General features: G+C 40.1%; 1 protein-coding gene across 1 annotated transcript in view; it reads left to right on the forward strand.

The window, feature by feature from the left end:
- cadps2 (Ca++-dependent secretion activator 2) overlaps positions 1–25,854 on the forward strand; it is a 187,322-nt gene that overhangs the window by 114,322 nt on the left and 47,146 nt on the right. The window contains 5 exon segments of the mRNA XM_042496456.1: positions 490–598; positions 2,853–3,053; positions 14,351–14,407; positions 14,410–14,486; positions 23,567–23,754. Of these exon segments, the coding sequence (XP_042352390.1) occupies positions 490–598; positions 2,853–3,053; positions 14,351–14,407; positions 14,410–14,486; positions 23,567–23,754 (632 nt within the window).

Here is a 25,854-nt window from a genome sequence, read left to right on the forward strand (position 1 = left end):
GTTATGGTGATAAACTGCATGTTCTGTTATGAATTGTACCCATTTACATCCTTTTGCTATGTGTGGTCTACTGGGAGCAGTGCTGGTTGTTTACAACATTTAAAACATAAAGAAAATATGAGATCCCACTCAGAAATGTTTTATTGCCAAGTTGGTTTGCACGTCCAGTGAATTTCACCTGGTGATTTGGTGTATGACAGTAAACGTGGTCAGGCGCCCTTACGTGCACGTAAATCACTGAAAATGAACCTTTTGTGAAACACCATTTTCACACTTGACATGTTTGACGTGTATGTCAAACATGTCAAGTGTTTGTTATTTTTTGTGTAATTTCTTCTTAAATATAAAGATTAAATTAAATGTATATAAATCCAAAGCTGTTTGGGACGAAACAAGCACTAGAAATGTGAGAAAACCAAATCCCACTGTGTGTGACTAAATAGTGCTGTATTTGTGGTTCATTAGTGTGTGTTTGTGTGTGTCCTGCAGGTGAGTCAGTACACGTTCGCCATGTGCAGCTACAGAGAGAAGAAGGCGGAGCCTCAGGAGCTGATGCAGCTGGAGGGCTACACGGTGGACTACTGCGACCCTCAGCCAGGTTAGCCTCACCTGAGCCGTCACCACGCAGAGCTTTGTGTAGTGACTGCACGCAGAAAACACACACTGCTGCAGGAGAGGATTAAAATGAGCTGTTTGTCAAATCTGTTGTGCAGCAGCCAGAACGTGCAGTTTCTGATGAATCAGGAGACGCACAGTTCTGAACTGTAATTATAACGCTGCCATATGGCCAAGTGACCGCGCTGAACGAGGTCCTCACGTCTTCCTAATACATTTGGAAAACGTTCAGACTTCTTTGGCTGAAATCAAACCTCCAGACTTCCCCACGTTTGCAGATTCACACTTACAGACGTGTTCTCTGTAAGTCTCATCGAGTCTGCAGGAACCTTTGAGCGGACTTTCTGTGAATGATCCATAAATCATTACAATATTGATGTTATCGAGAGCTAAAATCCTGACAACACTTGGCGTTGGGAGGTTATGTGTTAAAGTGATGTGCCGGCTACACGAAAACACTGCCAATGCAGTCGATGGCAATCTTTTGTCATGGTGAACACACAAATTAAGAAGAAAGAGTAGGGACGTCTCGATCTCTGATCCGAGTACTCTAACATCTGCCGATGCAGAGTCCCAATCCAATACTTGTATTTTCCCAGATAATACAGCTGCACAGTGCACACTTCAAGAAGACTTCTTTAACCCTTTCGAACATCAGCAAATCAACATGATTCCTTTCAAAAACAAGAAAGCCATGACGCAATGAAAGAAGAAATGACCCCAAAAAACACCAAAAAAAAACCCCAAAAAAACAAGGAAAACAAGACTGGACAACGTGAAAAGGTGCTTAGAAATGTACAATAACATGATTTAAATGTGTAATAATGATAATTATAAATACTTTTTTTCCCTAGCTTTTTTAAAAATCTTCTCAATCTGTTTTTTTTTTACTCATCATATTTTTTCCCATCTGTGTTGAAAGAAATCACACGCTCAGGATTCATTCAAAGATTTAAATACTTTAAATACTATCACAAGAAAATTGCTTCATCTTTAAAAAGGTTAAAAATCGATCCAGTGTATAGCCTAAAATTTGCAGCATGTATAAATGAATAGCTCTGCAAAGCATTAGCCTGTTAATATTATTCATTTATTTATTTTTTTTATTTTACAAAAGAAAGTATAAAGCAAAAAATAGTCCCTTCATATATTTTTTTTTGGCCTCATCACTGTCTTGACTAAATTTCTCTGTCCCTTTAAGGGAGTATTTACGAGTGTTTCTTCGCTGCAGCCTGAGTCACCTGAATTGACTGTATTCCACTGAGTGTTTATTTTTGTTGTCTTCACATCTTTTTGGTACCTTTTAATTGTAGTTTCCGTGGTGATTTAAACTGTAGTGAGCTCTGCACTGCTGCCTGTCTCTCCTCCGAGCAGGGCAGAGAAACACAGTGCGCTGTGGTTAAAACCAAAACTTGAGGCTCTCACAGTGAGCTGAAACAAAACAAGTGCTCATAACTTTGATAAATATCATAGATAAACAGTCTCAAACTGTGTTTTTGTTAATGGTGTGGTATATTGCAGTAGGCGGGGCTTAGCTTCTGCTCTGACACACACGGTAGCTCAGTAGTGGGAAGAAACAGAAAACTGAGACGAGAGTCAATGAATGGTGTACTCCGTGTTGTTATGCATTAAATTAAAAACATGTGTAACAGATGACATAAAACAAAGGATCGGATCACTTCATAAGCTAAAAAAATCCTCATCAGTCAAAAGGTGACCGAGTCCAGGGTTTGGGATTGGGTTGCGACATCTCCAATGAAGAGCATGCGAGTCCACATAGGGCAGGCAGAAGGGTCGGTGGACAGGTCATTAAAACATGGACTTTTTATTTATTTATTTAGATTCTGGGAGGGCTTTTATGGCCTTTTTTTGATATGACAGCTAGAGAAATGATAGGAAGTGTGGATGACATGCAGCAAAGGTCTGCCGGTTGGATTCAAACCCGTAGCTGCGACAAGGACACGTAGTATCCGGAAATGGGGTGCACGCTTTACCAACGGAGCTACCTAGAGCCACACAAACACAAAGTTTTAACCAGGAGACCGCCTAACTACACAAAATATTTACTTTGATACTTTATGAAACTATGTCAAGTACCTACCATCGCTTTTGTCCCATACGTAGTTACCAAAACCTAGGAACTTAACCAGGTTTTTTTTCTCTAAATCCAGACAAACTGTTTGTTTCACGGTTTGTTAGTGCCGTTTGCTTATTTTCCTTCTCGTGCTCCTCCTCAGGTCTGCAGGGCGGCCGGGTGTTCTTTAACGCGGTGAAGGAGGGCGACCTGGTGATGTTCGCCTGTGATGACGACCAGGACCGGATGCTGTGGGTCCAGGCCATGTACCGAGCCACGGGACAGTCGTACAAACCGGTCCCGCCGCCGCAGAACAAAACCACAAACTGCAGAGGAGGACTCCAGAAACCAGCGTCCCCAATCAGTAAGTTCTCTTTCTCGCCGGCTTTAATTGGATGCTTTCAAAATAAAACCTGCAAAAACAGCAGATTGGACAGAAGATATGGTGAAGTATTTCAGACTTGGATTTGCACTTGTATAGTGCCTTTCTAGTCATTCGACCACTCAAAGCCTTTTCATACTGTTGGCACATTCACACACATTTACACACACCGAGGTCACAGTTTTTAAACACTGATGCACAATCACACACTGATGGAGCAGCCATCAGGAGCAGTTTGGGGTTCAGTATCTTGCCTAAGGATACTTTGACAAGTTGACTGGTAGAGCCGGGGTTCGAACCGTCAACCTTCTGATTACTAGAAACTAAAGACAATTAAAAGGAAACCACATTTATTATTATTATTGTTATATTTAAAGTTATGTTACAGAAAGGAACTATTTTCGTACTTTCTGTCAGGTTGTTTCCTTATTAGTTTTTACCTTTTTTTTGCTAATTTAGTTTTGAAATTTTTATTTTTGTATTATTTCTTACAAAGTTGCATGCTTATTGCTTTCCTCTTATGTCTTTGAAAGAAATCAGGGTTGTTCATGTTTCAAAGGATTGAAGGAACCTTGTACAGTTTTCAAAAAACTTTTTTTTCATTCAGTATTTCTCACCAAAAAGCATTTAGTACCTTCAAAGTCTGACAAAGGAGCTGAATGTATTTTTTATTTATAAGCCAATTTTTAACCTTTTGAAAACTAAGGAAATAGGCTTTTTTCTTCCAAAAACCTGGAAAGTTGGCAATGAGCATCTCAACAAGAAATAGCCCAAAATTAGCAAGAAATTACAAAGAAAAGTAACAAAACAGAAGCAGGAAATGTCGTGAAAAAAATATAAGATAAAATAATAAATAATTACAACAAATAAATGTTTTTTTCTTTCCTGTAGCCTATTTTTAAAGATATAATCAAAATAATTTTAAATATAGTTTTTTTTTTCAATTTTTTTCTCCTCAAGTTAATGATTCTCTCTCTTAGTTTATTTTTTAGCTAATTTTCAGGGTTTTTTCTTGTCACCTCTTACACAGTTTTGGCAGTTTGCTGGACATTTTTATGCCAAGTTGCAGACTGCATTTTTTTCCCCACGATTTTGAAAGAAATGAAACCAGTTTGCTCACATTTCAAAGGTTTAAATACTTGTTGAAGGTACCTGAATGTACAAGAAAATATATTGATCAAGGTTTCAAAGGGTTAAGATGCTTTTAGTCCTAAATTGGTTACATCCTTGTTTTCTTGCTTGTACTCTTCCTCTCTGATGGCTCTGTTGGCTTCATCTTTTGGTCCGTCGCATGCAAACAAAATCAGAGACTTTGCTCCATAGCGCCCTTGGTGGCCAAAGATTTGGCAGTGTGCTTTTAAGTTGTTTTTTTTTCTCCTTTCTGTCTTCCAAATTTGTGTTGTGTTAAATTTCCTGTTAGTTTCCACATCGTGTTCTTTCTTTACTTAGTCGTCCTCCCCGTCACCGACAAACCTTATCTCATTCATTATCTTTGTGTGAGGAGGACGCCGTGTGCGTGCTCGACGGCCGCCTCCTCCCGGCAGAGCATTGTGACATGAAGAGCTTCATACTGAGAGCTGATTGAGACTGTATTTGTGTAATTTTAGTGCGGCGGCGGCCCATTCTCGCTGTCGCTCGTTAGCGTTTAATGGAATATATTGAAGCATTAATGGAGAGAGGTGCTGACACGCTGTTTGCAGGAGGAAATAGAGGGTGTCCCTGAAATAGCTCTTAACTGGGTGCTAAGTGCCGCTTTGTGTGTGTGTGTGTGTGTGTGTGTGTATGTGTGTGTGAAAGGTATGACAGACAGTCACTCTCTCTTTAATAACAATCGTGCATGGGTCTGTAATTTTGAGTGATCTTTCATCTTTTAAAGCTGCAGAAAGTGTAATTTTGTTTGAAGGGTTTGTTTGGAACATAGAGAGCAAAATGCAGCACAATAGATCAACCAGATCGACAATTAAAAGAGAGACAAATATCCCTGTGAGCAACAGCTGAATAACAATAGAGGAGATTAGTCCTCGGTTAATGATATTCACATAGTTTCAACAGTAGTAGGACTGGTTAACAGGTAAACAAGCAAAAGTCAAGTCAATTTTATCTATAAAGCCCATTATCACAAATTATTACAGCATTCAACATCCCTCTATCCTTAGACCCTCACAACGATGAAGGAAAAACTCCCCCCAAAAAACCAACCCCATATCGGGGAAAAAATGATAGAAACCTCAGAAAGAGCGACTGAGGGGGGATCACTCTTCCAGGAAGGACAGACATGCAATACATGTCATTAAAAGCAATAAAATTACAGCAGGTGACAAAATGATATAAAGGAAAGAGAAGAGAGGGAGGAAGAGAGAGGGGGAGAAGTAGTAGTAGTAGTAGTAGTAGTACAATAATAGTAACAATAACATGACATATAACAATTGTAATAGACATAAAAATAATAAATGTAATTTATAATAGCATGTAATGTTACATGCAAATATTGCAGTTCATGTATCCAGCGATAACTTTCTTATTAGTATATTAATAGTGGAGACATGACTAATAATAATGGCGGTAATGCAACCACAATACGGGCACAGCCAAAGGCAGGATCACAGCATCAGCACAACCATCACCACGATCCAGGCGCAGCCATGATCCACGAACTCACGAAATAAAGGAGCACGGACGCTCTGGAAAAGACATCAAATGAGTTTTATGCAGTAAAAGCACACAAGGATAGATACATTAAAAAAACTGTACATTAATATATTGAACAAATAAATGAATGATAAGAAGAATAAAAAGGAAAAAGTGGGGAAGAAAAAGCATCACGTTCAGTCCATTTCCATTGGATTCCTGACTGAGACAGTTTGCTCAGTTTTTAAATGGTCACACAGCTTGTAAAAAGTGCTTGAACTCAGCAGAAGAAAACTAACGTGAGTCCAGGTTAAGTTCTGTTAGAGGAAATGATTTGAGGAATAAAAGGAGGATCACTTCGAGTACGAGCAACAGAAGAAAAAAAGCTGATCATTTGGGGTAAAACTGAAGACATGAGAACAAAAACGATCGTGATTTCCATCAAACCAAACCAGTTTTTGATGCCGTTTTCCTGCTTCATGAGCAGATTTCAGCAGCTGGCCTTCGTGACGTTCTCGCCTCCGAATTGTAAAGAAAAGGACAAACAGGCGAGCGAGAGTTTGCTGCAGAAGCTCCAGGAGACATCACTTCCTGTCACCCTGGCGCCCGTTCACTGCAGCCAGCAGTTCACATAAACAAGATCACAATGAACCAGCGTTCAAACAACCCACAAAACAAAGTCCAAACACGTGGAAATCATCGGAGGCCGCGGGGAGGTTCGGCTCCGGCCTTTAACCTGAAATCCACTTTTCTCGCACAGACGCGACTTTGTCCTCGGTATGAACAGACCTGTTGAGGGGCGCTCCTCAAGTTGTTTATCGGAGGTGTTTACACCTGTCAGTTGTGTTTTTTAAGAAGCAGGTGGTCAGTTGACAACGAGGACGGTCCTGAGGAGAGACGTCTGAATTGTCCATCTGCTTTAACCTCCTGAGTTTTCAGCGGCGCCCTCAAAACGCATCAGAACAGCTGCGTATTCGCTCGTGCACTTCTCTCAAACTTTTGCACCGAGTTGAGTTTGTTTTTTTTTTTGCTACGGGAAGCCTCGCTCAGCCAGACGGAGACTGATGGACTTGTCTGTCTGCATCTTCATCTCTGCTCGCCCTGACATCATCCTCATCGCCGCCGCCACGCTTCGACAGGCAGATCAAGTCACATCTCTCAGCCCCGGTGCACCTGAAACTGAAACGCTCTCCTTCCTCCTCCTCCTCCTCCTCCTCTTCCTCTTCGTCTGCATCAATAACCTGCCATCAGCGGACGCCAGCACCTCTCAGAGCGGGATGTCACATGGATGTGACTGTTGCCGTGACGATACCAATGTAGCCCAGACAAGATGGATATGGAGAGATTGAGCACAGAAAACTACCCCCGCCCTTACACACACACACACACACACACACACACACACACATATACACACACATACATACACATACATACACACACACTCACACACCTCAACACTCACCCAAACAAGGTAGAGACAAACCACATGTAGTTAAAAATGACATTTTACATTTTAGCGCTGTATCAAATTGGCGTTGCACTTACATAACGAGATGCAGTCAAGATGAGAATAAAACCATCAAGACAATGCTTTTTTTTTATTTAATGCACTCTTGTTTCTTGTCAAAATGTGGTGCCTACAGTACCCACAATGCAGGTGCAGGCAGTTTAGTCATAGATCCGTGATGTTTAGTGTACCCTTGAGCCTTTATCCTGCAGCAGAGATGAGCAGAGGTCTGTAAACTCACTTCTTTCTTACTCCACACTAGAGCCGGGCGTTATGGCTTTAAAATTTTATTGCGATATTTAAAGGCTTCATCTCGATACACGATATATATACGATATATGTTTTTGCATGCCCTTTAAACTAACGTTAACTACTAAAACACAAAATGACTGAATCGACCACAGTTACTATTAAGTTAAATAAAGCAGCTACTGTCACATAATAAAGTTGAATTTACTACTTTTATAATAACATTTAATAAAATACGGTTATAAGGTACTTTTGTAATGCATTTTTTTAAAGTATTATTACAATTAAATAAATCAATGCGGAACCCATGGTGCTTTTATTTTATTTATCTCAGGCATAAAGTGTCGAGGTTTTGGCTGTGAACTTGGAGCCTCTGCTCAACAGTTGGATGCTTGATGTGTTAGCAGTTAACCCTTTACCAGCACCTTTGAAACAAATTGAAAGCAATTCAAATTGCTTGTTTGAAGAAACAAAAACAAGAAGAACATGAAATAAGCAAAAATGGATCATAAACAATAAACAACCATAAAATTGCTCGGCCATCCGGGAGGGGCTCGGAGTAGAGCCGCTGCTCCTCCGCGTTGAGAAGAGCCAGATGAGGTGGCTTCTAAGGCATCTAATTAGGATGCCTCCCGGACGCCTCCCTGGTGAGGTGTTCAGGGCACGTCCCACCGGTAGGAGACCCCGGGGAAGACCCAGGACACGCTGGAGAGACTATGTCTCACAGTTGGCCTGGGAACGCCTCGGGATCCCTCGGGAGGGAAGTCTGGGCTTCCCTGCTTAGGCTGCAGCCCCTGTGACCCGACTGCGGATAAGCGGAAGAAAATGGATGGATGGATGGAAAATTGTGATAGTAAGACACTAAATAAAAGCCGGACTAAGAGATCGGCTTTTAGTTCATTCAATATAATCAGTATTTTCAGCTCCTCTCAGATCCTCCAGTGGGCTGTTCCAATGTTTTGGAGATAAAATCTTTTAGTTGTCCTCTGTGGCACAGCTAAAAAATGCAGTGCCGTGCAATACTTTATAAACCAGTAAAGGTTTTTTAAGATCAATGCAGAAATTAACAGGCAGCCAGTGTGAAGTTTTTAAAGCAGGCGTGATGTGACCTCTCCTTCTGGTCTCGGTCTGAACTCGAGCTGCAGACTTCAGAATTAGTTGCAGCTGATTAAATGTTTTTTTGGGTTTTTTTTGGCAGACCAGAAAGGAGAGCGGTACAGCAGTCAGCTGCTTGCAGTAAAAGTGTAGTCTCTCCGCGTTGCTCAGAGAGGAAAATGGCCTGACTTTGAAAATATTTTTTGAGTGATAAATGCTGTTTTGTGATACAGCGTGTATGTGTTTTAAAATTAAAATCTGAATCAAATATGCGTTCTGGATTTCTTGCCTCTTGGCTCTGGTTTAGTCCAAATGCGTTTATTTTGGAGGCCAGTTTCTCACTAAGAGCCTTTGAACCAATGACCAGTACTTCAGCTTTGTGCTGGTTAAGTTTCTAAAAACTTCTGTGACATCCAGGCTTTAATATCTAAACGGCATGTCAGCGACATATGTCTTTAACCACATGATGCGGTTAAAAACAACTCAAAGTTGACGTTTGGTTTTTAAGGGGACATGAACACGGCCTCCTGAGCGTTCTGTGTTCGGGACCCCGAACTTCGAAAGCTATTTCAAACAATATATTTGTGTCTTGAATCCTGATTTGTGATTATCGAGCAGGAGAAAACTCTGTGAGGTCGCGATGATAAAGATGACTTCTAGCTCTTTCTGTAGCATTCAGCATCAGAGTAAAAAATGTTTGCTTTTGTTTTCAGACACAGACTGAAAAAAAAGTTTAAATTTATCTTTCCAGAACTTTATCTTTCCTGTTTAAAGCTATAATCCTTCGATGTTTTTATGATATTAAGCCTCAGTTTTTATGTTAGTCATAGTCAGCACTTTATTCTGTAATTATTTCTTCATGTTGGTGGCGGGGTCCGCCATCCGCTCGCTGGATTCAAAAAGCCTGATGAGAAACTGTTTGAGGAATACAAAGTGAAGAAACCTGCAGCCATCTGTGCCAGAAGCACTGACACCCATCCATATTTTCTCTCTCTCACACACACACACACACACACACACCCTCCCCCCCCCCCTTTAACACACACTCCCTACAGATAATAGCTGAAAGTTGAACTTGACACGGATCAACATCACTTCTCCGCTGTCTGTCCCCCAATCAATACTGCCCCCCTCCTTCCTCCTCCTCTTATTATCAGCACTAATCTATATCTCTTTGTCTCGTTTTCTTTAGAGTCGCCTCCTTCACTCGCTGTCTTTTCTCCAAATTACATTAAGGACAATCCCGTGTTTCGGAGGTAACGAATGTAAAATGACCTACATCGGAATTAGACAGAGGGAAAGCAGGCCACAGGAGCCAAAGGGCAGTGACGGAAAAAAGTGGGAGAGTCAGAAGAAAAGAACGACGGGAAGAAAAGGAGAGGAGCGTCGATTGGAAGTTGATTGTGGAGATTTCACTTTTGCTGTCTTTTATTTTCTGTTTCGGACAAAAGCGACAATGAAAGGAGGGAGGAGGAGGAGGGGGGGCGGTGGCGAAACACAAATGTCTGAGAGTCCTTGCGGGCTTCTCTGCGTCCACACAAAAACAAAATGGCAGCGTTAATAAAAAGCGATCACTAATGCTCGACTTGGGCGCGAGGCCGCGGGCGTAGCAGGCGTGGAAACGGCGGCGGGCATTCTTCAGCGAGCCGTGGTCTTTTGTGGGGCCATGTGTCACGCTCAGAAACTTCCCATCCCGAAATGTACTACTCTGTGGCAGGCAGAATGGAGAGTGTTAGGCTTTTCATTTGGCGGGGCCATTAACAGGAAGGCCTGAAAGGACTGGAAATGAACCCGGGTTTGCTCAGGCCGGGACGCCCCGCGCCTCTTCTGCTTCTTTTATTTTTCCTTTTTACTGTTGATTCTTTCGTCGCTGACCCCGAAGCCTCGTTATCGTCTGCAGCTCCAGGCGCTGCACGATCAAGCTGCAAAAAGAGCTCAGGCTATCTGTACTACTGCGTACAAATACTCATTAGCTCAGTGTTTAGTCACAGTATAATTCTGATCGTATTCTATATTTTTTAGTTTTCTTTATCGCAGCCTGTTGTAACTTCCTCCTTTGTGCTGCAGAGCTCAGTTCTTACCAAAAACACATCAGTGAGCCAAACTGTGTCACGTCTCTTCATTAGCATCAACACACACATCGTCCTGCTACAAACACTCCCTCGAGCACCAAATGTGGATTACTTCGCCGATGAAAATAGTCCCCAACAAATGCACTTTTTACTCCTTTTTATTGGATAAAAACTACAATGAGCAGCTGTTTTCAGGAATTACCGAGACTTTTTATTAATACATTTGCTTTTAAATTAACTATATATTTGTGAGGTGAACGATTTTAAATTTTCTTGAATCTGAAAACCACAGACAGACGGGGTAAAGACACTGAGAGACAAACTTACACATTGCTGCTTTTTGTCTTTTCATGGGATTTGAAGACATTCGAAAAACAGAAGCAGGGCAGCATGGTGGCTGAAAGGCACCAAAAATGTTGTCATTTCCTCATTTCATCTCTGGACTTTTAATAATTAAGGGATAGCATGCTCGAAGTCAAATCACTATGGTGAAGAGGAAATTTTCATCATGACTTCCTCACTTTTATCCGTGGTGGCCTGCCTGAATTTAAACTACATACTAAATTGTGCAAATATGAAACACGCCTAATGGAAACACATCAAGCTTGCAAAAACTCCCAAAAATCAGAAAAAAAGTTTTTATGCTTGCATGAGGTGGTGTTGCAGTTTTTGCAAAACTGCAATGGAAACACTTTTTTTTGGCTTTTCTAGGTCACATGATGCTATGGCTATGTGCTACAAGAGCTGAAAAGTTGAGCAGATCCACAATTCCTCTGTGAAATCGTTGACTATCAGCTCCCAGAAATCCCTAATACGTGGCCGCTCACACGTAGAAGGAGCTCGCCTTTCCATTATCGCTCGCATAACACGCCTGATAATGAAATAAGGACGGCTAGTGCGGTGGCTGCAATAGCTATAAAGCTGCTAATGTTTTAAACATCCATTGCCATGGTTACTGGTCGCAGAACATCGCTCAGTGGAAACACAGTCGGCTCCATATTGTGTTTTATCGACATTTTTGCTCACATCTGTAATGGTCATCCTCTTCGAATGTTGCCTTGTTCGTAAGGATCCGCCTCACTTTTGGCAGATCTGTGTTGCGACTCTGCAGCAGCTTTATAAAGCTGATGCTTTACGTTTGTACAGTCAGTTGTCTGACTAAGTATTGATGAAAGGCGAAAACGTCACAAACGTGGGCACTGATAGAATAAAGTAAATGGGTTTTATTTTGAATTCAGATCAAATGAATGTGGGAGCAGCAGGCAGTATTATCAGCCCCAAACTGAAGGAGCTGCACATGCTGGTGAACAAGTGCAAAAGTTAGTGTAATATGTTAGAAATCTGAAAATGAGTTAATTATATATATTTGAAAAATTAAAAAAATTAACAAAATAAATTAATGGTTTAAAAAAACTGTATAAAATTTGATAAAAACAAGTTGTCAATGTTGAATAATAAAAATAAGAAAAATAAAAGTGTCTAAATAAAATAAACAACCATGAACTAAGTATAAAAAATAAACAATCAAAAATGAGAAATGATAATGAATCCAGTAACAAAATCTGTTTAAAATGTATGGTAGAAAAAACCAGTAGTCAATTTAATATCATAAAAATAGAATTGAATAGAATTACAACACAATTAAAATAACTAAATGCATCATAAAAAAAAATCTGTATAAAGTTTAGTAGTTTTGCCAAGCTTTTAGTAAAAATCAGTTTGTTTTTTGTGTTTTTTTACAGTGATATGTTTTTATTAACTGATGCTCACATTATTGTACAATTCCAGTTCCAAAAATATTTTAGTTTCCATTTGTGCATTTGAAAGAAAATGAAAATACTAACACTAATTTAAAAAAAAATTTAAAAACGCTTTAAAAAGGAAAAGATACACAAAGATACCCATAGAATAATGATAATAATAGTTTAAAAAAAAGTGAAAAGAGGCAAAACTTAAGAAAACATAGACAGAAACAGCAAAACAAACGAACAAGTAAAAAGCAATTTGATTACAAAAATGTCAGCTGTGTGGTTACAGTGTCTGTTACGTGGTTAACAGATTCCATCACCCAGATTACCTTTTTTGCACAAAATAATTTACTCAGTACTGCTGCTGCTTTCCACAGAGTCCTGGATTTATTTATTAAAAATAATCTGAAACATAATAAATATTAATATCAGTCCGCACACACAGGTTTCAGTCTGTCTGTCTGTCAGGAGACGTGCAGCTCTGTAGATCACTGACTGACTCATATTAAGTCATTTATCAAGTAAAAACACCCAAATTTTAGCTTGGTGCGTCATTAAAACACATGACAAAGTGAAAAATCTGCCTTTCTCGTCATGTGGACGTGAGGCTGATGGGTGGCGTTTTGTCGTCTGCTCTATTCCTGGCTGCTTTTTTCGACTCTGTGAGTCACTTCCAGTGTTTTCCTCACATGTCGTCCATGTTGGCGAGTGTTTTGTGTCAGCTGAGAGTCCTGACAGCTTCACAGAGGATCTGTAGCCAACCGAGGTGGGAACTATTAACCACAGCACTGAGAAGTGACGCTGCCAATGTGTGTGTGTGTGTGTGTGTGTGTGTGTGTGTGTGTGTGTGTTCACTACACTGCTGAGCGCAGAAAGAGGCGTGAATGATTGCGAATCTGAACACTTTAATGTATCACCTCTTTAGCTGATGGCACCGTGCAAATAAATCTGTGCACACGTTTAACTTCAGGACACAATTTTCAGTTCTCTTTCTTTTTTTCTGTCTTTCTTGCCCCCTTTCTTTCCACCAGGACGATATTTCCTCAAATATTTTGAATTTTCTCTCGCTGGAGGCGCCATCGCAAGTATTCAGAGAGTTTTACGATCAACCGTAGATGCTGCAGCTTCAAAGGTTTCACCAAAATATAGGAAAATATAGGAAGAATTTTTCATACATTTTAAAGCCTCCGGGAACCTAAATCATCAAAAACCTTCAGAGCATTGTGCAACGTGCAATGTTGTGCACCTGAGCGACTCTGGGCACTCTGTCTGGGAAGATGGAGAAGCAAAGGAGTGAATGTGTGATGAATTTAACCTTTTGTTAATTAATGTAGAAATAAAGCTCTCTGTGGCTTCGAACAACAGCAGCTCTCTCATTTTAGTGCAGAGCGACAGATTAGATTTAAAAACGCAGCCAGAGTCAGAGGGCTGGAACAGATAGAGCTGCACCACGCTGGCTCTGCTTTGCTTCATGGCTGTCGTCGTGGAGACCAGAGACAGATGTCAAAGGTGGGATCCAAGGAGGCGTCACTCAAAACGTGACCTGCCCACACAGTCTGCAGAAATGCTATAGAGTGACGTATTTTTGTACACTTGGGGATTTTCGACTATTTAGGCTATACACGAACTACAACGCGGTCGCACGTCTTAAACATCACCACTACAAACACGTTAAAAACACAATCGAAAAATATCATAAACAGATAAATCTACAAGTTCGAGTGCGGCTGTTGTTGTAAATCTGTAAAAGGTGGCGAGTGGGTTTAACCCAGAGACTCTGAGACGAGCGAACCGGAGGAGCAAAAGGACCTCTGCGTTTTAGGACTCAGTGCTTCACCAGTCTGTTATCTTCAGACTGAGCTGCTTTCAACTCGGTTTTCTAATAGTTGTGAACATTTATTTTAACTCAGATTTTTGTAGATCTTTGATGCGACACTCAGCTTTGATTCCTCGTCTTTTTCTGTGTTTCCTCTTCAGGTCTGGACCCGTCTCAGCGACACGGAGCTGCGGAGATCAGCTCCTCCACCCCCTGTCGCTCGACCACGCTGCCCTCTTCACCATTTTACAGAAACATACTCTGCAGCACCGCATGAACGACTCCTTCTCCTGCCTGGTACGTTAACACCAACACGTCGTCTCACACACACACACACACACACACACACACACACACACACACAGACAGATTGGGAGGCGGGAGGGTTGGGAGGTGTTGTTGTTTGATGACGGTGGTGCCGTTTTTTCACCTTCGTATTTACTTCTCACTTCTGTCTTTTTCAAACGTGAAATGAAAGCTGTGTTACATTACATTACTTTTTTATTTTTGTGGTCATAGGCCAAAGGTCAAGGTCGCTTTCACCTCATCTGTCTCATTCTTGTCAGCACAATATCTCAAAAAAAACCTAGAGGGAACATTTTCAAATTTGGTACAAATGTAACTTGGACTCAAGGAGGAACTGATTTTGATTTAAAGATGAAGGTCACTGTGACCTTTTGTGTTTCATTTTTGTCTCTGGAATATCTTAAGAACACCTTAAAATTTGGCCCAAACATTTGAGTGGATTCAAGGATGAACTGATTAGATTTTGATAGTCAAAAGTCAAGGTCAAGCTGACCTTGACTTTAATGTTGTATCTCAAGAACACCTTGAGGGAATTTCTTCAAATCTGATACAGTGTCCACTTGGACTCAGTAATGAACTGATTAGAATATGATGTTTAAAGGTCAAGGTCACTGTGACCACCTCATTGTTATGAATGCAATATCTAAAGATGGCCTGGAGTAGGTTTCCTCAAATTTGGCACAAACATCCACTCGGACTCAGGAATGAACTGATTAGAATCTGGTGGTCGAAGGCCAAAGGTCAAGGTCACGGACCTCAGAAAACATGTTTTTGGCAATGATTCAAATCCTGTTCTCAAAATACAAACAAATGTCTAATGGGATAAAATTGTGAAGTTCTGACATTTTATATCAAAGACATCAAAGATAAACTGTGACAGTCTGGCCGTCACTGCGTATCACACTCAGGAACTGACCGGGACTTTTGGTCAGACGCTGAACTGGTGACACCATCTTGATCTTGAAACTGCTGATTGCAGAGATGTGTGTGAAGCATCCGTGTTTTCACAGATGCTGAGTGTGAGCTCAACTTGACCGGTGCGCAGAGGCATACACACGTGTGGCGGTATTTCTGTTTTATTGGCAGTTTTAACTTTAAATATTCAGTAAAATAAGAAGCAGAGATGGAGCGTGTGAGGGTCTCATACACAGTGGGCACTTTTAATTTAAGGGGGCATCATGTTGAAGCATGTAAGAAAAGAGAACTCTGAAATTTGGCACCGGTCGATTTCATTTAAGTCGGTGCTCGCTAAGATTAATCCTATTTGATTGGCGGCCTTAAAAGTACCGTGTTCAGTATATCAGTGAACAACCCTGTGTGAGACAGAGCGCTCTCCCCCCTGCCTCCCTCTCTCCCCCCCTGTGTGTCCAGCCTGGGGGCCTCTCTCACACTGATTGAGGGGATAAACGCTCTAATCAATACTTTACAAATAGGAACATGACCCTCATAGACAACTGCTGGGCTGACTCAATGGGGGGGGGAAGGGGGGGGGGCTAAGTAACTCTGTGTGTGTGTGTGTGTGTGTGTGTGTGTGTGTGTGTGTGTTCGGAACTGGGGACTTCATTTACTTTTACTTCACTTTACTACTTAAACTTACTTAAATACTTTTCTATCTGTATTGTAAATCCTGAACCTTTCTGTGAAGTTTTGTCCTCGTGTTCACATTAAAGCGGGATTTTCTACGTCACATCAAGATTAAAATAAGTTTGCAGTCGTTACCAGGTGGAGTAGGCAGTGTAGAAAACGTTTTTAGCTTTGACTTAAAAGTGGTCAGCATATCAAACAATAACAGGAAGCCCTCGTTAACCAAATACCTTTAATTTTAAGTTATTTGTGCTTTTAAAGGACGGTAGGCACCTTTTCGCACAGACCGTCATCAGACTGTGAAGCTCAGATCCGTAGCAGTCGGCTCACCCTGACATGTTTTGCGTTGTGTTCTCGTCTTTAAAAAGAAATAAAAAGCAGCAGAATGAGATGTGCACCAGAGTGACATCTGTGCCTCTTTCATTTCTCTACCTGCCTCACCAGGACTCTTTCCAGCTCTGCAATTAGACCGATCATTCACGCCGCCCCTCTAGCTCCTCTCCTTCGGCCTTTTGTGAAAACTCGAGGGCTTTGTGTTCCAGCCTGAGCCCCTTTTCACCAAACACTCTGAGAAAAGGCCAGTGCCTCGGCGTGAGGGACATCTGTTGAGAAGTGGCTTGGATTCATGTCATGGACGGGGTCATATTTTATTCACAAAGAGTTGAACCCAACAACAACAACAGTAATTAGGCAGAAATTTGGTTTGTAGCTGGGGCCCAGAGTCCTGCTGACAGGATCAGTGTAGTTCCCACTGATGATTGAAGGGTTAAATACCAGTGAGTTCCAGCTGAAGTGGTTCGTCCATGTAGGTGGGAAGACGAGAAAGAAATTCTTGAAATAGCTTAATCCGAAACTATAAACGATTGTTATGTCTTTAAAGTTTGATATGAGAACTTTGGAGCGATTGTCACACAAAATATAAAAAGAAAAGCAGTCTTTATATCTCACAACATGAACATGAGGCTTGTAATATTTCATACCTTCATACCTTTAAATTTAATTGGGGTATATGGTATATAACCCCTGATGACAGGTGGGCTTTTCAGATCAATAAATACACAATAGAAACCCATAAAATGATAAGAAAGTAATAATCTGACACCTATATTCCATATATAACACAGAAACACAAGACTGACGAGGCTCAATATTCTCGTTAACTCATAAAACAGACTTCATCCAAATTTGACAGAAACAAAGTAAAACTCACCCAAACTGCTTTGGTTACTCTTGCTAGTAATCTGATCAGTAAGTCCACTGTTTTAACAAACAGCAGCTCTGGTTTGGTCTAAATAAATCCTTAATTTTCCATGTTAGATGGAAAAAAAAAACACGCAGTTATTCCCTAAGTTTATCTCTGCCTTCTGGCCACCGGCTGTTTGCAGTCCTGTAACTTCTCCCTCCACCACTAGGTGTCACTGTGTCTTTCAGCTAAGCTGTCTGTTCCACTAGTAGAGACCAGAGACTGAACTCTGGTGGTGCCTGCTGTGCACTACATACGAGTTTAATAGAAAGTATTAATGACAGTATCGAGAAACATACCTTTCTAAATGGTATACCGTAATACCGTGATACCGCCCTTGCCTAATGGACATGTAATTAACCAAAAGACAACATTTCAACCTAAAATGAATTCTGCCTTATGAGGCCGGACAGTGTGAGGATGTCTCAAGAATTTTGCAGTGATGGTGAGTTTTGGGTTTTCTGTCTAGCACTGCATATAGCATATATATATATATATATATATATATATATAAGTAAGAAAATCAGTAGCCTTTGGAATTTAAATTTGGCAACTAAATAATACATTTGTTAGTTTTAAGAACTTGAAATAAGGTCCTGCAGGATCGAGCGTAACTTGAAAGTCAGCTGATGAGTCGGATCATCAGCAGCTTGTCTTCGTCCCAGGACCCCTGCGTCCTCCCTAAACCTCTGGCTAGTAAAGCAGAAGGAAAAGGGTCATGGGATCATGGAGAATGAGCAGTGAACTGGACAACATGTTTACCTCTCCACGCTCCTTTAATCCACACTGTGACGTAACTCTGACCCTTTGGTCCAGTCTGCCTTCAGTGTCGGACACTAAAACATCTCCAGACATCTTTGTCTCCATTTTTATTTTTTGTAGGATGAGGACACGCAACTCGAACTGTCAGACTCTAATACAATCACTCAGTCCGGCTCCTTCAAATCTCAAGGTTCCCGGTGATTGTTACGTTTCTGTTAATAAATATACACATATATATAAGAAAAACAATTACTTTACTTAAAAAAAAAAAACACCTTCCAAATGCATGTTTTTTTTTTTTCAAGATGAAATTTTAAGCAAAAAATGATAATTAAATTAAATTAATTATTTTATTTATTATAATAATTAAATTGTCCGCCAAAAATGTTTTTAAAAAAACAGCAAAAAATAAATTTAAGACCAAAAAAAAAAAAAATTAGATAAGATGGAACTAGAAAATGGTTTAACGACGGCTCAGTGATTCTACTTTAATGCATTTTCTTGTCTTGCTTTTAGTTTTGCTGTTTGCAAACTATTTAACCCCAAAATCTGAGCTAATTGGTTTAATTTCTTTCAAAAAAGATTGGGGGAAAAAGGCAATGACCAGTTTGGCAAGAAATGTCCTACAAATTGCAAAAAATAAATCAAATGTGAATGGAAATTTTCCCAAATAAAATGTTTTTAAAAAGAGGGAGGATTATAAGAAAAAGTATTTTAAAAAGGGAAAATGTCCCCAGAAATAATATCTATAATTACAATAATTTTCGCAAAAAATGTAATTAAAGTACAAAAATTTTTCCCAGCAATTTCTCTCTCTTTTTTAACTTTTAATTTATTTTATAGATTTTTTTGCTTATTTTTCAGGTATTTTGTTATTTTTATTTAATAATTAAATTTTCACTAACTTTTGAGCCATGTCTTGTTTAGTTGCTTGTTGCCTTCTACATGTTTTTGAAAGAATCAAGCCAGTTTACTGAGGTTTCAAAGGGTTAAGTAGCAGATCCCACCAGAAACAACACATTTGTGATGTGAATCTTTAGAATAATTAAGAACGTCCAGCTGCACGTGCTGATGGCTGCTCTCCAAATTAAAATCAGTCTTTTCTAAAATCAGGTTTTACGGAGTTCAAAGACGAGAGGTGGACTGATATTTTAATGACACTTATAACAGATATTTCTGTCAACATTTAGAATTTGGGATAAAACAAACTTTGTTTAAATGCCTTTTGCAAATGTTTAATCAAAACTAAAAATTTCAACATTGTATACAGCAATTCCCAGCAACTTTTTTTTTTTTTATAAAGTCAAGTGAATAAAAAAATAATATTAAAAATATGTCCCTAAAGTTTTACAAAGTAAAAGTTCCTCCCATGCTGACACTTTCTTTGCACTTTTCAATTAATACATTTTATTGGTGATCATTAAAATAAAATGCCAATACAGGTAATCTGCAAAATGCTTAATATTGGCCCCAATAATCAGCGACCATCAAAGACTGAGGTTTGGACTCCAACGTCGTCCCTCTGCAGACGGGACAGTTTCAGATCACAAAGACACTGATATTCGTAATATTTTGGAGTAATTGAGCTGCTCTTGAAAATGTAGTACTGTGAAATGTGAGTCTGATGACAGAGTGATAAATCTCTGACTGTTGGGGTCACAAGAATCTTTGGAGCAAAAAATGGTTTTATGGGCCAAAATCAGCCTGAGGCTCCTCGGCGTTTCACTCTCAGCTTCCTGTCAGGCGTCTGGAGCGAAGTGACGAGCTTCAAGCCGAGGTGTTTCGACGCCACGCGCCAATTTCACTTTTTTGGGGGTCATGTCGTTCCTTGGAGGGAGGCGGCGGACGCCCGGCGCTCTGACACGGATACGTGCAGCCACGGCTGACGGAGCTAACGAGGCAGTCGGCTCGTTAGCCGCTAATTGAGCGGTCAGCGCCAAGACTGGAGTTCGCCATCTGTTTGTCACAGAGGAACATCTTGTCGCTTCGCGCCCGTCGACAGGCCCCTCTCTCTCCCCGTGGTGTGATATTAATAGCTCGGGCTCACAGACGGAGGAAAAGATGGAGGAAGAAGCTGGAGAAAACGACAAACAAACTGAAGAGTGGAGGGAACTTGGAGGAGGAGGAGGAGGAGGAGGAGGAGGAGGAGGAGGAGGAGGAGGAGGAGGAGGAGGGGTGTGGACACTAAAAGGCCTGCAGAGCCGAAACGTGCCAGGTCCAGTTAACCCCGACAGGAAGCAGCATGTCTGCGAGAGTCTAAATAAAATACTGTCGTCTGATTTCAAGTCCTTAAATGATCTTATATACAGTTTAACTTACCGAAATCATTTCTCAGAGTGCTTTTATTCTAGAGAGACATTAGACCAGTCAACCGTTTACGAAGAAATTGGTGAAATTTCAATTTAATTTGGTGACAGAAATTACTTAAAAGCTTGTTGAAAAATAACACTGGCTGCTGGGAATCAGTCAGCAATCATTTTTATATATATAAAAAAAGATTAGAAGTCCTTAAAATTTTTTAAAAACAATTAAGCTATATTGTTGAGTAAAATATAACTAAATTAAATCAAAAGTTATTTATGATAATAACTAAACACAATGAAATATGCCTTGTATAAACTCGATTTAATCAATTTGAGTTAAGTCAGTGTGATCAGATTGCTTTATTGATCGCTTTATGTAAAAGTTTACATTAATTTAATTGAATTAAATCTGGCTAAGTTGCTTAATTTGTTCAAATAGTCTCGACCTGATATTAAACTACTGCATTTAACATGATACTTTACCTTAAATTACTGTAATAAAAATACATGAAAAATCTACGTGTAATTAAATTACTTAAAGTCAGTGTTTTTGGTGTAATTATTTCTTTTGAGTGGAAAAAACAGCATCTGCAACGCACACAACCCCAAGGCTGTGCAATATGACAAAATATATCATATAACATATATTACTGCACAGGCAGATGTGTGTGTGTGTGTGTGTGTGTTATTCACTGTTGTTATGGCGCAGAGAGAGAAAGCTGTTTCTGAGTCTGGTGTGAGCTCTGATGGACCTGCGGCGCCTGCCAGAGGGCAACAGGTCAAACAGGTGATGTGCTGGGCGGGCGGGTCCTTGATGATGTTTCTGGCTCCGCCGCGGCAGCAGGAGCTGGAGGTGTCTTCAGGGACCCTCTGGCGGAGGTGAGCTGAGCACTCAGAGTACCACTCTGTGATGGCTTACGCCTTCAGCTCAGCGCCGGCGTGCTTTCAGTGGCAGAGCGATGGAGCGCCACCAGCAGATTTTTTGTCCCAGTTTGTAGCCTGAGGAAGTGCAGACGCTGCTGTCTTCACGATTGCTGTGGTGTTGGTGGTCCAGGAGAGCTCCTCTGAGATGTGAATTAGCAGGAACTTGAAGGTCTGAGAGTCGTTCTACACAGTAACGGAGGGGCGCCGTCCTCGCTGTGTCGCCTCGAGTCCGTGATTAACAACATTACATAAAAGCCAGACTGAAAAGACCTGTTTTATACGACATTATTTCTTTTATTAGCGTCTTATCTGCCTACACACGTGGTTATTCTTTTAAGTTTTTATATCCTCAAATGAGTTAATTCTCTTCTCCGCATTTTATTCCCTTATTAGAAAACTGCATTTTTGAACTTGCGCGCTCACATGTTTTTGTTTCACATTGCTATTTTATTATTTGTGTTTTAATGTTTTCTATGTTCTTGATTTTGGTTATGTCATGAGGGGGCGGGGGAGGGGCTGCATGGGTGTCTGACATTTATTTTACTCTGTTAACCTTTTATTTGCAGTTCATAGCTTTACAGTTTGAAGAAACAAACACAAGAGCAACAAAGTAAAAGAGCAAAAATAGATCTTAAAACGTTGAATATATATATATAATATAATCCCTAAAACTGTGACAGTAAAAAAATTAAACTCTTCTGCACAAATACCTTCATTTATTAGTTTAGGTGTAAAAAAAATCCATAAAAGCCTCGAGATAAAAAAAAAAAAACAGTCAAGAGGCTGTTATTAAAACAGAGGGATATTAGGTATGGTCACAATAAGGGAAGTTATAGTTATGAACTGAATGAGTGTTTCTTTAAAGAAGATAGGACAGTTTTTGAAATGGATATCAAATCGTTTCAGCAGCTTATTTCTTTTTTAGTACCAAAAATGGCTGCAGCCTTTTTTCCCAACAGGATAATAAACAGCTTCACCGTACAGTTCAATATGCTTTTCATATGATATGATATCTGAGCTGTAAAATCTTTGAGACTTTTTAACATTTTATCAAAGAAAGTGAGTCTTTCAAACAGCAGATAATCTGCTGCAGAAACAATCTGCTCTGAAGGAAATGAAACAGTTTCTCTGCAGCTCGTCTTTTCATCTGTTTCGCCGGGCGGAAAGCCTCGGCTGTCAGTGTGCGTGTGTGTGTGCGTGCGTGTGTGTGGCGTCAGCTCGTTGGAGGTGCTAATTTGTTAATGTTCCATCCGTGAGGAACCTTAATTAGCGCTGTAAGTTTCATGCCTAATTTAGTGATTACACGCAGGATAAATGAGCTAATGAACATCTCAGGATGTTCCACACCTTTCTGTGTTTTTCTTTTTTTTAACTTGTACCGGAGGATTAATAGTCGAAGGGTTAACCTTTACACTTGTCTGGTTAATTGTTGTAAAGTACCGAGAAAGTTTTGAGTTTGCGGATCTGTTCTGGTCCGAGTTTGTTTACGTCTCCATGGAAACAGGAAGCTGTGAGTCTGTGGTGTCTTTAAGTTGTTTTTTTTCAGCCGTCAGCAGAGTTTGTGACAAACTGCTGTTCACAGTTCGTCAGGGTTTCCTGCTGAAGTCCAGGCCACCGTCTGATTAGAGGCGCATTTGAGACGAGCCAGGCTGCTGTAGACCACCACAGCTTCAGTCTATGTGCATCACATGATAGATAGTGTTTTGTTTTTTCTGAATTAAGCTTCAACAGCAAAAAAATCCCCTTGATTATTGTAATTACAACAATACTTTTTGAAGTTTCATTATAAAACTACTTCATTTATGACTTTTGGAGTCTCCTAAATGTCCTTTTTTAGGCAACGCCTCATCAGACCGTCAGAAAAACCTGTGTGAAAAAGTCATTTTCTGTAGTATTGTTATGAAATGTGAGCTTGGACTAGACGAGCTCTCGTACTTTGGTCCCACAGAGAGTCCCAGCTGAAAACTGCCAGTTACAGTCATGTGCAGCATCTTTTTTTTTTTTTTTTCCAAGAAAGAAATTCAGACGAGGATGTAAAGTGTGTTTATTTCAGTGTGTTTACACTTCAGTTATGCAACTCAAAAGCAACTGAATCTAACAGGATGCTGATGATGGTTTTAAGATGAGCTAAATAATAAAATGTCATATTTCAGCTGTAACAGAGACTGCAGCGTGTCGGGGACACCAGCGGGACTTCAGACTGTGTTTGTTGTCACGTGTAGTCTGACAGGTGTGGTGTGTGTTTGCGTCTCCAGGGTTGGTTCAGTCCTGGTCAGGTGTTCGTCCTGGATGAGTACTGCGCTCGGTACGGCGTTCGAGGCTGCCACCGTCACCTGAGCTACCTGAAGGACCTGATGGATTACTCGGAGAACAACGCGCTGGTCGACCCCACGCTGCTGCACTACAGCTACGCCTTCTGCGCCTCCCACGTCCACGGAAACAGGTACGACACCGACTCACAAAAAAATAGTCCCTGAAATCACAGGGGAGCGAGCGACAACATTAGCTGGTGACGTTTCTGTCCACGTCTGCGGAGCCTCAGCCGTATCGCTCCCACGGCAGTGTAGAGGACTCGAGTGAAGGAAGTACTCAGATCCTTTACTTCAGGAAAGTACTCACACCACAGTGTAAAAAAATGTTTTTAAAAAAATGCCCCTGCACTGAAAACATTACTTAAGTATTAGTGAGTTTGTTTAAAATGTACTTTAAGTATGATAAGTAAAAGTACTTAATGCAAAAAAGGACTTCTGTAAATATCATACACAATTTATTATATAATAAGAACTCTAAAGTAGTAAAATAATTAAAAAGAAAAAACAACTAATTTAATTCGATCAACATGTGTATGGTGAATATTGGGGTTTTTATATATATTGTATTATATTATAAGGTTGGGGGTGTAGGATCTGATAAGTATTTATTTCCTCCTACTCCCTTCCGGACAGGAATACCTTTTTTGTTTATTTTGGGGTATTCTGATGTTGTTTTTGTAATTATATTCTATTTTGATTCTTTCATTTTATTTGGCATGTTCAAAACTAAAACTGAAACTAAAATCTGGAACCTAACAAGTTTTTACATTAAAATCAAACAATCAAAATATTGTCGATCAGTCTTTACATGTACAGCACTTTTTACACAAAAAAACTGTCACACAAAGCGCTCCATACAATAAAACCAAAAAAGCCTCTGTGTTTCAACAGGAGCTGCGTCACATTTAGGAAGTAAGTAAATAACCCAAACAGTATCCCATCAGGGTAAAATACCACACTGAGATTTGCAGAATAGAGAAACATAATCTTTGTTTTACTTTAACAACATAACAAACATTAAAACTGAACATACGTGCAAATACGTTACACGTAAAGCAACAACTAACTCAGAACACTCAGAACAGCTCTGTGAGCAGACTGTAATCTGACCTTTTCCATCTATTCTGTACGTCTTTACTGAGCACAGATGCTCTTTTTCAGCCCCACACACACACACGCACGCATGCACGCACACACACACACACACACACACACACACACACACACACAGAGGCTGAATCCAAATGTCCAAACTTCCACACACGTACACTCACAGTCTGGACTGCTGAGTGCTGTCCAAAACTTTGTTTTCAGGAACTGACAGCAACATGGGCATGAAGAAGTATTTGTGCAGATAATAAAACACAGTGAGTCACCAGGATGTGAGGATTCAGAGCATTGATGCATTTTGTGTGTTTGATCATTTCTGTGTATGTACATTACATAGCTTTATTTATTTTATTTAGAAACTTTTTTTAACATTTCATTATCAAAGTGCTTTATTTAACTTCCTTATAACCGTTTTTAATGAAATATTTCATGAAATGTTCTTTTTTTTCATTCCTATGTGCAATTATATTTATACTCACTTCATACTTAAAATAGTAATACACACTTTGTGTGTACTACAGTTTTCTGAGTGCAGTTATCCTGTGTGTATATAGTCTTTATTCTTACTGTAAATACTAGTATTTTTACTTTATTTTTCTATTATTCTTTGAGTATTGCATTTTTTTTGGTCATATTTATTTCGATTCAACCCTTTTTCTATCTGTAAGTTGCTGTAACAAGTGAATTTTTCCTGAGTCAAGTCCAGACCTGTCCTGTCCTGTCCTGTCCTGTCCTGTGTCCTGATAAAATATTTTAAAGCCATATCTCCCAGCCGTAGTCCAGCCGCCTTCTTAGCTGTCAAAATTCAGCAGCGTATCGTGCTGAAGCAAAAAGTGACTTCTGGTGTCAGGATCTCACACCGAAAACTCTGCAAAAGTGGCAGTATTTGACAACTTCAGAGTGAGAAAAAGACTGGACTGGAAAAAGTAAATGAAATACTATATTCTTTAAATAATATGCAGAGCTAGTCCTCAAAACTGCAGAACCTGCCTGAGAATCTTTACATTTTAAAGTTTTCTTCAGCATAAAAATCACAGTGGTGGCCGTCCATTCATCCGCGACACCACTGCAAACAGGAACTGCCGATAGCTAATTCGGCATACTTTAAATGGCGACAGTTT

This window comes from Plectropomus leopardus, chromosome 11 (genome assembly GCF_008729295.1).
Source record: "Plectropomus leopardus isolate mb chromosome 11, YSFRI_Pleo_2.0, whole genome shotgun sequence".
Taxonomy (NCBI): Eukaryota; Metazoa; Chordata; class Actinopteri; order Perciformes; family Serranidae; genus Plectropomus; species Plectropomus leopardus.